Source organism: Crinia signifera, chromosome 8 (assembly GCF_055691185.1).
Source record: "Crinia signifera chromosome 8, ASM5569118v1, whole genome shotgun sequence".
Lineage (NCBI taxonomy): Eukaryota > Metazoa > Chordata > Amphibia > Anura > Myobatrachidae > Crinia > Crinia signifera.
In genome coordinates this window covers 163,827,924-163,842,087 of record NC_139224.1, presented here as the reverse complement: position 1 = coordinate 163,842,087, position 14,164 = coordinate 163,827,924, and the positions used below count along the sequence as shown (strand labels likewise).

The 14,164-nt window shown below is 48.7% G+C and overlaps 1 protein-coding gene across 3 annotated transcripts in view; it reads left to right on the top strand.

Annotated features, from left to right (window-relative positions):
• The window catches only part of OMA1 (OMA1 zinc metallopeptidase), an 80,375-nt gene that overhangs the window by 4,810 nt on the left and 61,401 nt on the right, over nt 1–14,164 (top strand). For all 3 annotated transcript variants that reach the window (XM_083157614.1, XM_083157615.1, XM_083157616.1), the window contains 4 exons: nt 947–1,175; nt 8,446–8,619; nt 10,323–10,430; nt 13,700–13,828. In XM_083157614.1, the coding sequence (XP_083013740.1) occupies nt 947–1,175; nt 8,446–8,619; nt 10,323–10,430; nt 13,700–13,828 (640 nt within the window). The remainder of the gene's footprint in view (nt 1–946; nt 1,176–8,445; nt 8,620–10,322; nt 10,431–13,699; nt 13,829–14,164) is intronic.

The window sequence follows — 14,164 nt, the reverse complement described above, 5'->3', positions numbered from 1 at the left end:
CTGTGATTTGGGTACTTTCAGAGACATTCGTGAACAGGTTCTAAGGACACAGGTTCCAGGCAACCACCATTGTACTACAGCAGTCGGTCAGGGATATCCCTGCGATGCAGAGAGCTGCCTTATGTCAGCTGTAGTGTAGACTGTAGTCTGTTTTTGATGATTCAAAGAAGATGATAGTTTGAAGCAGAAATTAGAAGTGCTTTATTTCAGCCATAAGACAGTATAAACAGCTGTATGTCATCTTATTAGGAATTTTGGGATACGTACAAGAGAGCCTGCTCAAGCTGGTCGTTTTTCCATTGGCTCTTCAGTCTAAGTGACCTTTCTTTTTCTGGGTGGAGAGGTGGGTGACGACGACTCTGATTGGTCATGCGTATGTAACCTTCAGTCCTCAAGCCAGCCCCAAACATCTGGGTCACTTAGCCAACCTCGATGTAGGACATTTGAAATCGAGTAATTGTGAAATTATACAAACTCAATTAACTTGATATTCGTGACTAGCCGGTGACCAAACCAAGTAATAATTTATATATTTCAATGTCTGAGTAGAACGGGATACTTTCACTAGGTCAATATGGGGGCGTGGCCACGAGTTACGGCTGTAAATCCTCAAGCTGCGGCCTGGAGCTCCGCAATTCCCGTCCGTTCTCGGCAGAACGTGCCCGACTGCTGGTGAAGTTCTGCTGAGATCCCTGTTCAATGCTGTCGGGGAAGATAGCATTGAATAGGGCCCCGCCGCTATTTCCCCCATCGGAAATAGCGGCCTGGAGATTGAATACCCCCCTTTGGCTGTCAACCATGCCATTGTCAACCTAACATTTGTATCGACCTTCAGTGGTCGACTCGCACCCATTGGAGCGAATACTGTCTCAGCGACGTCTTCTAGATTCCCATTGTGTATTTGTGCATCTGCAGTTAATCGTGTGTCTTGTGCATTGGATTCTAGGAGTGTACGGAAGTGGTGGCGGGCTCTCCCTGCAAACAAACGCCAGCTATTCAAACAGAGCGTCAGGGAGAATAAGTGGAAATTGTCTTTCAGCGCTGCCGCCCTGGGATCCGTCATCATCCTCTTCTACTTCACCAATCTGGAAGAAACGCCGATCACCGGGCGCAGCAGACTCCTTGTGTTCAGGAAGGAACACTATGACCTGCTGACTACACTGGAGTACGAGAGTGTGAGTATGGCGCCAGCTTTAAATGGCCACAATGCCGCGATGCCTGCTAACTTGTGCGCCATTTCCATTATTTTTATGTAAATCATAATTTGGGGTCTGTTTGTTTAACATTATTTTGAATCCGAAATCTGCTTCCGGTATTAATTGCCATTTTGTAGATTGTGTGTGTACCAAACCTTAAGCTGACGTTGTCGCATCGAACCAATCGATATCACTAGCATCCAGTAGTACACTAATGAACTTTGCAACACGATCGCTCTGGGGACCGAATTTGCACTAGTGCAAGGCTGCTGTACTGTGACAGTCGCCGAGGTGTTTGTATGGGAAGAGCAGGGGGGCATGCAGAGGCTGAACCAAGGGAATGCAGATGAGCCGATTCCTGTTGCGGGCAGCGCACATCACAGGACATCATCGCCTGCCCCCTTTCCAGCGGAAACTGAAGGAAGTCAGTTCAGATTGACTTTTATTTCCGAAGGCAGGAGGGGTGTGGATCATTAGGTCACCAGCATGTTGATCGACATGGGTAAGGTCGACAGGGTCAAAGGTCGACATGGGCAGTTGACATGGACACTGAAACGAAGCACCGCGTCCCCTCGCAAATCTCACTGTGCTCGAAATTCTTCGGGCACGGTGCACCGATACGCTCATCACACTATTTTATTCTCCCTCCACACCATAGATGGTAGGGCATGAAATACCGCCTGTCGGCTCAAAAAAAAGTGAAAAACCCCATGTCGGTCTTTTTGACTGTCGACCTAATGACCCTGTCGACCTAACCCATGTCAACCTTCCTTCATGTCGACCTAATCCAGTGTTCGCGAAAACCACCCAAAAAAGTGGGTCCCGGGGACCCTTCACTTCTAAAAATTGGGGTCCTACCTGACCTTTTCTGGGTCCCAACGGAATAAAGCCTCCTCTCCCCTTCTCCCCAGCATGGCACATGTGGGTCGGGGGGGAAGTATCAATTGGCCCACTCGCATAAAGGTACATATATACTAGAAACTATATAAATCTGAAAACAGGGACAGTGCCCAGTACACATTATAGCACACACCGTTATGCCCAGTACACATTATGGCACACAGTTATGCCCAGTACACATTATAGCACACACCGTTATGCCCAGTACATATTAAACCAGATAAGTGCTGCTTACCTACATGCTGGTTGCATGAGTTATGCTGGTTGCAAAGGGGGGGGGCATTTTATGCTTGTTGCAAAGGGGGCATTTTATGCATTTTTCCCAGGGGGGCAGTTCATGCTCGTTGTCCAGGGGGCTGGAAATGCTGCCAAGGCGCTCAGCAGAGAAGGTGAGCGGGCTGTCTGCGCGGAGGGGGGTGAGATGCGGCTGAAATAGCTGAGGTGCTGCTCTTCTAGCCACATCCAGTCCCCCGCCGCGCAGACGGCCCGCTCACCTCTCCTGCTGAGAGCGGCTTTCAGCTGTTACAGGTGCATCCCATCCAGCCCTGTTCCACCTCTGCTCTCAGCAGCAGACAGACTGTACTTACGTAAACAGCGTGGTGGGGGTGGCGGAGGAGCGCACAGCCGCACACTCAGTGAAACCTGTGCAGCGACGTGTAAAACAAGCCACCTGTGATTGGCTGCCGGCACAATGATTGGGTACCGGCAGCCGCTCCAGTGATTGGGCAGCTCTCGGCTGCGGCACAGCGTGTCCCCGGGGACTCCTTCAGTTTTAGAAACTGAGTCCTCGGGTGCCAATTTGGAGTTAAATACGCGGTATAGCGTGTTTTTGCGAACCCTGCTAATCGTGTCGACCAACATGCTTGTAACCCAATGACCATATCCCGGCAGGAGAATTCATTCGATGGTTGGTGATCATCTAATGATTTATTCTGCTAGCGGATACATGTGAGGGGAGGAGTTAGCGCACACTAATGGGGGCGTGTCCAGTGCTTGCGGTGGTGCTGGTTTTGCCCCAAGCTCTCCCTTTATTGTAGTGTTTTCTACAGTCACCTTCTGGCTGCGCTATTAGCCATACCCGATGATGACACCATCGCTCCCGTATTGAGTCCACACGCTGTAGTGTTGGTGCCATTTGCCCGATATCGGTATTACAGGGCCTCTATTACCTCCATGCATATGTTCTTCCCCCTGTCCAGTGTCCTCTTCAACACCCGTAGTTTTCTCTTTGTACCGGAGTTAATATTGTCCATGCCAGTCTGAGACCCACAGCGGGTGAAGCTGCCATCTACTTAAGGCATAGAAAATGGATGTTGTATTTGAGTTGCTAGGCGCCAGCTGTTACCAGTTCTCCTTGATGAACCGCTAATGACTTCTGAAACAACTAGTCCTAAAACAAAGGGGGGAGAAAATGGCATTTTTCAAGTCCAAACTAGTAAAAACAGCAGGACCCTAATGTGCTAATAAAGGAGCTGGAGGTTCCCTTTAGTGCATTATGAATGATGCAGGAATTAAGTCCTCTAGTTAAAAAAAGCTAATTCTTGGGTCTTTTATTCAAGATCATATTTTATATCAGGGCTCGACAAAACCCGGAGGCCAGATCGCCATGGTGACCAGATACTCCTTCCTGTTGACCAGATTTCCTGGGAAGCAGATCAAGCCGGGCAGAGTGGTGCGCTTGCATTAATGGCAACAGCTGGGCAGAGTGGTGGACAACCTACCTGGCTGTATCAGAGCAAGTCAATGGCACGGCTATTTCAAACCTCCAGACGGCTCACGAGGCAATCACCAGCCAGTCAGGAGCGGCAGTGGTAGCTCCTGATTGGCTGTCTGACCACAAGCTCTAATTGGCTAGCAAGTTGCCTCGAGTTTTGAAATAGCTGTGCCATGGACCTGCTCTGATACAGCCGGTTGGGTTTTCCACCGCTCTGCCCAGCTGTTGTCATTGCCGTGCATGGTAATAGTGAGGAGGGTATTCCCCCAACCCCCCCGGGGCAAAGTGCATCAGCCCCTGGCATCTAGCATGTAGGTAACTGGCACTATGGGGGACATTTACCAAAATGGATTCGTAGAAAAAAGGTGTATTCGTAGGGAGAAATACACCTTTTTTTTACGAATTTGTATTTTCGGGATTTACAATCCCAAAAATACAACAATTCGTAGTCCTAAAGATGGAACATTCGTATTTGTAGTTACAAATACGAATGTCTACACCATCGATAGAATACGACAGAAATCACCATTCAAAAGAATGGTGGTTTCTGATTTACTAAGCAGCCGTACTGACAATACGGCTGCTTAGTGGTGTGAAACACCCACGCAAATACGACAGGAAAATAGAACACCATTTTCCTGTTCTATTTGCGTTTTAGCCTGCACGTATCAGTCAGATCCGTGCAGGCTTCAGTGTAAAAAAAATAGAAAAATAAATAAATAAAAAAAAAAAACGGCGTGGGGTCCCCCCCACAGCCATAACCAGCACCAGGCTGAAGGAGCCGGGGCCGGTAATTAAAAATCAGGGAGCCCGACAAATAGGGGTTCCCCGATTTTTAACAACCAGCCCCAGGCTCCAGGTCCGGGGCTGGTTCCCAAAATACGGGGGACAAAATGAGTAGGGGTCCCCCGTATTTTAAGAACCAGCCCCAGGCACAACCAGCCGGCAGGGTAATGTCACAGCCGGGGGACACTTATAATATAAGGTCCCGCGGCCAAAACATTCTCCCTACCGACCAGTCAGCCTGGCCAGGGGCCCTGGGGGAGTGGGGACCCCCCCAATAAAGGGGTCCCCCCCCTCCAGGACTTACCTGACCAGGCTGAAGCCTGGTGCTGTCCTCGATGCCCCTGGGCGGTGGGCATCGAGCTGATAAATGTTGTAAAAAATAGATAAACCATTGTTTTTTACTGTGGCACTACAAGTGCCAGCAAGCCTCCCCAGCAAGCTGGGACTTGGAGAACCACAAGTCCCAGCCTGCTGGGCATTAAAGGGCCCGCTGGCACTTGTAGTTCTACAGTTAAAAAAATAGTGCACAAAACACACTGACACACTTTTAAAATAAAACTGTATTACACACAAAGCCCACACACACTAATACTTACCTATCTTCTCTCCGTAGGTAGCCCTGATGTCCTGTGTCGGCGTCTTCTGGTCCTGTGTCGTCTTCTTCCTCCATGTCGACGTCGCTGTCGGCGATGGTGTCCCCGTCCGGATCCGAAGAAATCCATTTGGGAAGCTGTGGAAGGAAACCATACTCACCTGTCCCAGCGCGACGTAGTCCAGGTAAGGGTCTTTGCAAAAAAATAAACCGAAAACCCCGAAACCAAACCGGACACGACGGAGACGCACGGTGTGTTTACATCGTGCGGCTCCGCCTCCCGAATGCCGCTATTGGCCGCTAGGCCGCAAGGCGGCCAATAGCGGCATTCGGGAGGCGGAGCCGCACGATGTAAACACACCGTGCGTCTCCGTCGTGTCCGGTTTGGTTTCGGGGTTTTCGGTTTATTTTTTTGCAAAGACCCTTACCTGGACTACGTCGCGCTGGGACAGGTGAGTATGGTTTCCTTCCACAGCTTCCCAAATGGATTTCTTCGGATCCGGACGGGGACACCATCGCCGACAGCGACGTCGACATGGAGGAAGAAGACGACACAGGACCAGAAGACGCCGACACAGGACATCAGGGCTACCTACGGAGAGAAGATAGGTAAGTATTAGTGTGTGTGGGCTTTGTGTGTAATAAAGTTTTATTTTAAAAGTGTGTCAGTGTGTTTTGTGCACTATTTTTTTAACTGTAGAACTACAAGTGCCAGCGGGCCCTTTAATGCCCAGCAGGCTGGGACTTGTGGTTCTCCAAGTCCCAGCTTGCTGGGGAGGCTTGCTGGCACTTGTAGTGCCACAGTAAAAAACAATGGTTTATCTATTTTTTACAACATTTATCAGCTCGATGCCCACCGCCCAGGGGCATCGAGGACAGCACCAGGCTTCAGCCTGGTCAGGTAAGTCCTGGAGGGGGGGGACCCCTTTATTGGGGGGGTCCCCACTCCCCCAGGGCCCCTGGCCAGGCTGACTGGTCGGTAGGGAGAATGTTTTGGCCGCGGGACCTTATATTATAAGTGTCCCCCGGCTGTGACATTACCCTGCCGGCTGGTTGTGCCTGGGGCTGGTTCTTAAAATACGGGGGACCCCTACTCATTTTGTCCCCCGTATTTTGGGAACCAGCCCCGGACCTGGAGCCTGGGGCTGGTTGTTAAAAATCGGGGAACCCCTATTTGTCGGGCTCCCTGATTTTTAATTACCGGCCCCGGCTCCTTCAGCCTGGTGCTGGTTATGGCTGTGGGGGGGACCCCACGCCGTTTTTTTTTTTTATTTATTTATTTTTCTATTTTTTTTACACCTTGCAGCCTGCACGGATCTGACTTGATCCGTGCAGACTGCTAGAAATAATTCGTATTAGCGGCCGTATATACGGCCGCTAATACGAATCATTACACCATCGGAGGGTTACAAAGCAGTCGTATCTGACTGCTTTGTAAATCCCCCTCCGGAACACGACTTTGCATACGACTTAAACAGTCGTATGCAGTCGTAGGGAAACAACCAATACGAAAAACTAGGTTTTTCATATTGGTAAATTTCCCCCTATGTGTCTGGCTCCTAGAACACCCTGTGTACAAATCATTCCATGGTGAGCAGCTTCCAATGGGATTCGTACACATTCGCTTGGGTGCGAACGGTTGTGCAGCCGTACACCTCTCAGCGAGCACGTTCATTTGCAAGGCGGGTTTTCACTGGAGCGAGGCGGCGGTCAGTCAGGCATTAATCAGTCCCTATATTTTGACGATACTTTGGGAAATGTGAAGAACATTCATCCTGTTTTAACTTATTACATTTGGTCTATTTTTGTTTTTGTTTTGTTCTTGTATAAATGCTCAAAATACAGCGACCCCCAATTTCTGCCGCTCTCCTCTTCGCAGAACGGTTCATATCGCTAGCTGGGCTTAAATTGCTCGGCTAAAGCTATTTATGTGTGTGGCAATTTCTGTCTTGAAGAATGATTCCCGCTGTGTCTTTCAATAATCTCAGTCGGGGGTCCACAGAACTGATGCGAGCAGCACACGGGAACGGTATTTGCGGACAGGGCACACGTTTCGTAATGGAATCTGTCAAAGGATAAAGATGGAATCTGTCAAAGGATAAAGGCCTGTTTGCCGAGATAATTGGGCCGTCCCCAAAGGATCTCGATCCCATAGCGTCCGATTTATATTATTTCATTTTCATTTGCCCTTCTTGTGCCAGACTGATCAAAGTGTTATTAGACAGGGCTACGGAAGGACATGGCTGATGAATGATATTTAGAAGTCGGGGCACACCATCGTTTTTTATAGCGGAAATTCTAGGCCTTATTCAGCTAATTCTCGCTAAGCAGTGGTCGTCTTACCGAGCCCTGAAATGCTGTCCGGACGAATGTCCGCCCCCACCCGGCTGACGCCGAATCCCCTCAGTACCATGTGAGGGGATATAGGCGAACACATCCCCTCACTTGCAGTTGAAGGGCAGAGAAACTATCGATGTCGTTTACCATCGAATGATTTTTCTCTACTTCGGAAATAAACGTCCGTCTGACCTGGCGTTTTTTCATATGGATGGAAGAGGGGGCGGGCGCTGATATCATGTGTTGTCAGCCACCCACCGCCCAAGTCCCGATGGAAACGCCCAGCATGTCTTGGAAACACCCATGAACTGTTAGTCCTGCCCCCTTTCCACCCCGCTCCTCGCAACGAACAGCCCGGCAAGTGTGTAACACTTCGAAGCCGTCCGGGGCCTGGGGTTTGCACATGCGCAGAATTGCTCAAGCGCAAACCCCGACTATCGGGGCTGGCGCCGATTTCGGATCGCTACGAGCGTTCCTGAATCGGCCCATCTGTGTTTTCCTTTGCTAGAAAGGTGAATACGTTACTGGCTAGTGTGTGTGTGTGTGTGTGTGTGTGTGTGTGTGTGTGTGCGTGTGTGCGTACGGCGGATTATCTCCCGCACCCAACAATAAAACCAATTATTTCTATTCATTCCCTTTCTGTCCGTATGACAGAATACATTGCCGCGTGCAGCGGATTTTCCAAACGCAGCAAATCTCCCGTCCCCTATTTTAATTTCCTCTCGAAGATAAACTGACTTTGACAGTGCAGTGCAGTGTATCCTTTCAGGGTCCCCCCCTAGTTCACAGGAGCGGGAATCACCGGTTACTCCCAGCCCGGAACAGATATGACATTTTAAAATAAGCCTGGGATTAAAGTGTGAAAAATGCTGAGCTTTGCCTTCTCCAGATTCTAGGTATCTCTTGTGTTACCTTTTCAGCTGATTGAAGAGTTTAAGGACATAATGCTTCCGAAGGAGGATGCCCGTTATCAGCTGGTGCAGAAAATTGTAGACCATCTTATCTCCTGCAACAGTGACCTGCCCGAGGTGTCCAAGATTGAGTGGGTCATTCACGTGGTGGACAAGCCGCTCATTAACGCCTTCGTGCTGCCGGTGAGAAATGCAGAATCGTCCCTTGTAAATCCAGAGCGTGGAATGCTTTTCCGGAGAGCGATTCGTCCCCTGGAACATAAACTGGGCATTTATGTTACATTTGGATATTGTGAAACCTCTGCTAAATTGTATTGTTGTGCCCCTGAGCACCGGTCATCTTTCTGTGCGTTCCCCAAAAAACGCTATGCGGCTATGACTGATTAAAATGATATGCGGCATGCTTATATTATGTGAGTGACTGCGGCTTTATCTGAATATACTGGAAAATGTACAGTAACATTTTGGATGCAAATACAGCCGCAGTCACACACTGAATGTAGGCATGCTGCATATCATTGTAATATAAATGCACAGAGAGACACCCGATGTTTTTAAACGTGTTCATGACTAAGGGTCTAATTCAGCATGGATCGCTAATCGGGGAATTAGCAAAGGTAGCGATTATCGAATGACTGAAATAGCAACTGAAAATGCTTATGGATCGTAAACGCAATATGGCCGGAGAGTGACTGACAGGTAGCGACTTTGGCAGCTTTCTGGGTGTGTGGGAATAAATCGCAGGCGTGGCCGGGAGGTTGTGTGCAGGGTCTGAGACATCAGCGCTGACCACTTCCAGCCCGTCGCAGATTACTGGCCTCAGACCTATTCGGAATCGCTCAGTCGGGAAGAACTCGCCGATGATCCGGGAATTGCGTATGGATCTGGGAATGGATGACGATTAGGGATCCATTTGTAATTCTCTCGCAGTTTAGCGAGGGGAGTTTTCTCTGTCTGGGTGGCGACTTCCTCCTCGCAGTTCCCTGCAAATTCTCACATTAGCGAACCAGGTTGAATTAGGCCCTAAGTGCGACTAGAAGGTCTGTTTAACATGACTGCAGTAGGGGCCCATTCAGATTCGTTTGTATGGGTATGAATTCAGGCCCGTCCCCGATGTTCGGTATGCGTGATTATGCGCATGTACAATCCCCGGTAGCAAACAGCTTCGGACTAGTATCACAGTCGCCGGTCCATTTGCCCTGGGAACGGAGGGCCGGAGGATGGCAGCAGGGGAAAGATCAGCGTTTTATGAGCTTCCCCAAAGAACGTAGGCGTGGTGATGCCTGCTCGGGACAGGCGACTGATGTCACATGATGTCAGCGCCCCAAATTCGCCAGATAGCGTCCGGAATAAAAACTAGTCCAGATTGACTTTTATTACCGAAGGGAAGAAAAATCATTCGATGGTCTGCGACCATCGAAGGATTTCACTCCCGTTCAGCTGCACGCGAAGGGGTGTGTTAGCGAACACCTCCCCTCACATGTTAGAGATGTAAATTTCACCAAACGGTTGTGGTCACCTTGGTTACGCCACTCCATCCCTCGCCTCGTGCTTACAGCACCTGTTCTGCACCGCACTGAGGGGGTTATTCTCTCGGATGCGAATTCGCAGCCTTGCGAGTCCACCAAACCCAGCCTTGCGAATGGTTGGCTGTGGCCACCCATTTGCAAGCGTATTACACAGTAATATCCATTACTCAGTAATATCCATTCGCAGGCCAGGGGGAACCTCACACATCTTTCGATGGTCACCGCCCATCGAAAGATTTGGAAGGTGCAAGCATATGTGAGGTCGCTCTGGGCAACCTTATACATTCGTACACATTCAGGAGGAAGCGGGCGGGCAGCTGACAGCTCATTGCTTTGTTTTCTGTTTCTGTCTTACAGAACGGCCAGGTGTTTATGTTTACCGGCATGCTGGAGGCGGTGGCAGACGATAACCAGCTCGCCTTCATTTTGGGTCATGAGCTGGCCCATGCCATCCTAGAACATACGGTAAGCACATATGTGTGTGTGCTCTGTTATTGAATGGTCATCTATTGTAAAGGAGCGGTGTCATTTGTAGCGTATACAGCCTCTATGCTGCGTACTCCTCGCGACATTATTCACATTCCTGAACATCCCAACCTCTCCCAGGCCTGTAATTACTTTCCCCACCGCTATTCCAGAATCCAATTTTGATTTCCTCTCTTCCTCTTTGCGCTCACCCCATACTCTGTACTTGAAATGAACAAAGAAGCGTATTCTGTAAGATATTTAAATAGGGTTGCCCATCGAAGATTCTACCGCCATCGGGAAAATTTGACGGTTTGTCGCCACGCGTGCAAACCGCCTCTTTCAGGCCTCATCTACTGCTGTGCACCACTGAAACTTTACCCATCGATAACTGATGGCAAACCTATGGGACATCACCAGCAAACCACCCATGGGGCTGATCCGGCCGTCCTTGTGCCTTTTGCCGCAGTCACGACTGAGACTTTATGTCCGTGCCGCTGCAAAGCCCTTCCCTGGTAAACATCCGCGTGTGTAGTTGTGCACAAACCGAACCGCCATCTGTAGTTGCAGCAGCCATATGGTTGGTGCAGTTTATCGGCCTCGATATGTTCTCCTTCGAGAGCGGTTGAGCTTCTTTGTATGTAACCGTTTTCAGCGATACGCCTGCGACGTTCCATGAAATGCTACCTCTGTGTGCATCTGATTAATCAACTTCCAGTTACGTCACGGTCCCTACACAAGAACCGCCCCATATATTTCAAATCTGTGCGTCCAATTCTGTACTGTGGCCTTTATTCAGATCTGATCGCAGTACAAATTTCTTTGGAAAATGGGCAAAACCATGTGCACTGCAGGTGGGGCAGATGTAACATGTGCAGAGAGAGTTACATTTGGTTGGGGGTGTGTTGAAACCGAAATCTAAATTGCAGTGTAAAAATAATGCAGCCAGTATTTACCCTGCACAGAAACAAAATAACTCACCCAAATCTAACTCTCTCTGCACATGTTACATCTGCCCCACCTGCAGTGCACATGGTTTTGCCCATTTTCCGAACAAATTTGTACTGCGATCAGATCTGATCTGTATGTGAATAATCCGGGCTTGTGCACTGTGCAACTCTGATGTATTCCCATAAGGAAAACATCGATCCGCTGCATCTGACATCGCCGCTGTGTCTGGCTCCCAAGCCGGCCGATTGTTGGTAACCGTTGATAGTCAATTGCCAATTGCCAATCTGATTTCAAAATAGTTTTTTTTTTTAATCACCTGCTAACTGCCATGTTACAGGCTGTGTTTGAAAAAAGTCAGCAAGGAGCTGATTGGCTGGACGTTTATCTCTCTTTGGGCCAGATTCTATAAGCTTCAAAAGTGATAAAATGGAAAGTGATAAACTGCCAGCCAATCAGCTCCTGCCGGACATTTTTCAAACACAGTCTGTGGCATGGCAGGTAGGAGCTGATTGGCTGGCTTTTTATCTTTCTCCATTTTAGCACTTTTGAAGCTTATAGAATCTGGCCCTTTATCACCCTCGCATTTATCTCTTGTTAAGGCTTAATACATCTGCCCCAATGTGTGATAAAATAGAGGTAGACCAAAACCATAACAATTACATAAGGCTAGGCCTGGCTCCTCCAGCTCTGCGTTTGTCCTGGGCGGTGGTTTCAATGATTTAGTACTGGGGTTCCCCTGGATGGGTCCTCAGCAGGGTAGGAGGGTGTTAGAGAGCTGGTGCAAGTTAGGGTGACATCTTTAAAGTGAATCTATGTCACAAATCAGAGCTTCTCTCCTTTTAGCTCCTATTCCATCACAGTCTATGATGTTTAAAGAGCTGATGTCTAGATGGGGGGATGGGGGGGGTTGAATGAGGAGGGATTAGCTGTGTCTCCGTGATTCCTCGCAATGGCACCGGCTATAAAAATGTAATTGGATCATTTGATAGTAATGATATATTTTCAAGCTGTCTGGCCAAGGCAAGTTGAGAATTATAAACCAGCTTCGAATCAATACTTGTACGTTCCTCCCTCTGAAGAAAAGACCTTGCCGGGTCTGCGGGCTCCCTGTCTGCCTGCAGAGAGTCGCTGATCAGACTCTACGTCCAAGGGAACGATGACGGAGGGAGCCGTAATGTCCTTGTAGTTATATTCCGGGCATCAGGAGCCATCTCATCCCGCCTCGGTGGTCATTGTAGCGTCTCTGTGTTTGAATGCATGAGAGGAGCGGTAATAACCTCTTTAACGATAATACAATGCAGCACAGTCCGTAATGACTGAGCATTGCATTAGGCTGTACAGAAACCAGTCCTGGTTTCCTGCTCTGGGATATTCGGACAAAACACTGCCCTGCTCAGATCTGTGCCTGCAGTGCCGCGGTAATGTGCATCACTTCCCAGGCAGCTGGCACTGGATTGCTCTGTAAATCCTATATAACATCCGGGCGGTGCTCTTTCATCTTTTGGAAGAGGTGAAAGTCGCAGGGCGCAAAGTCGGGGCTGTACGACGGGTGAGGCCGAACCTCCTTGAACTGCAGGCGCTGCAACCCTTTTCCCACAAATGAAAAAGCACCTTTCTAACCCCGCCCCTGGACTCCCATTGGCTAGTTTCACAGGAGTCCACAGGAGACGGGCTTAAGAGTGTGCTATGGCTTATGCTGATTCTCTGGATTCTCAGGTGCCGCATAATCAGATGTATATATGTGCTTAGCGATCTACCCCTGCACCACGTGGTTGACGCGTGCGCTGTAGCAAAAAGGACTCCATTGTGCTCAACATCGGCCGTGTTGTTATTATAATGGCGATTTGCACATTCATTTGGCAGGATGCTATTTTAGTGGGCCTGCACGGACCTTTTTATCATTCCGCATGATGGTCGGGTTTCAGCAGAGCCTGGAAATTGGAATCGGAATACGGACATTGGTTCCTTGATGGTTTAACAGTAGAAGCGCAAATAAATGTCAGATATCCAGCACGTTATTAGTTGAAGGTTGGACTTTGGTTCTTAAACTGTTCCTAAACTAAACCTCACACATCTCATATAAAGCGCCCACACAGAAGGGATGTTCTACAGCGTGCGCAGCAATTATCAATATAACAACAATTGCACATAAATATATTGCTCCGAGCCTCAGCACTCCGGGTCACAGATTACAGACCTACGCATGATATATATCATTTTCTGATTGCTGAACACAGGATAATAATAAGGCTGTAAATTGTGGGTCTTTGCTTTTAATCAATATCCCATCAATAACATCTGGCGTCTGTTCCTTGCAGGCGGAGAAGGCCAGTGTCAGCCACTTTATGGACTTCCTCTTCCTCATTTCTTTGACCATGATTTGGGCTATCTGCCCCATGGACAGCCTTGCCGTGGTCGGTCAGTGGGTCCAGTCCAAGCTAAGAGAGGTAAATATCTCCCACGTTACTTTTTATCATATAAAACTTATTAGCCAATCGCAGTAAAGGCACCCATACACTAGTAAGATTTATCTTCAGATCTGGCTGGTTGGAACAAAAACATGGTTATGGATGAGTGACAGTTTGTCAGTTTTCCAGCATTTCCAAGCAAATGGTCAACTGTCATTTGCTCTCATCCATAACCAGGTTTTTGCTCCAACCAGCCAGATCTGCAGATAAATCTGCGTGTGTATGGCCACCTTAAGGCGGACCCCATTGATTCACAGATATTTGCTTCATTCATATGGGAAGTAATAGATCCCATTGGAAATTCAGAATTCTGAT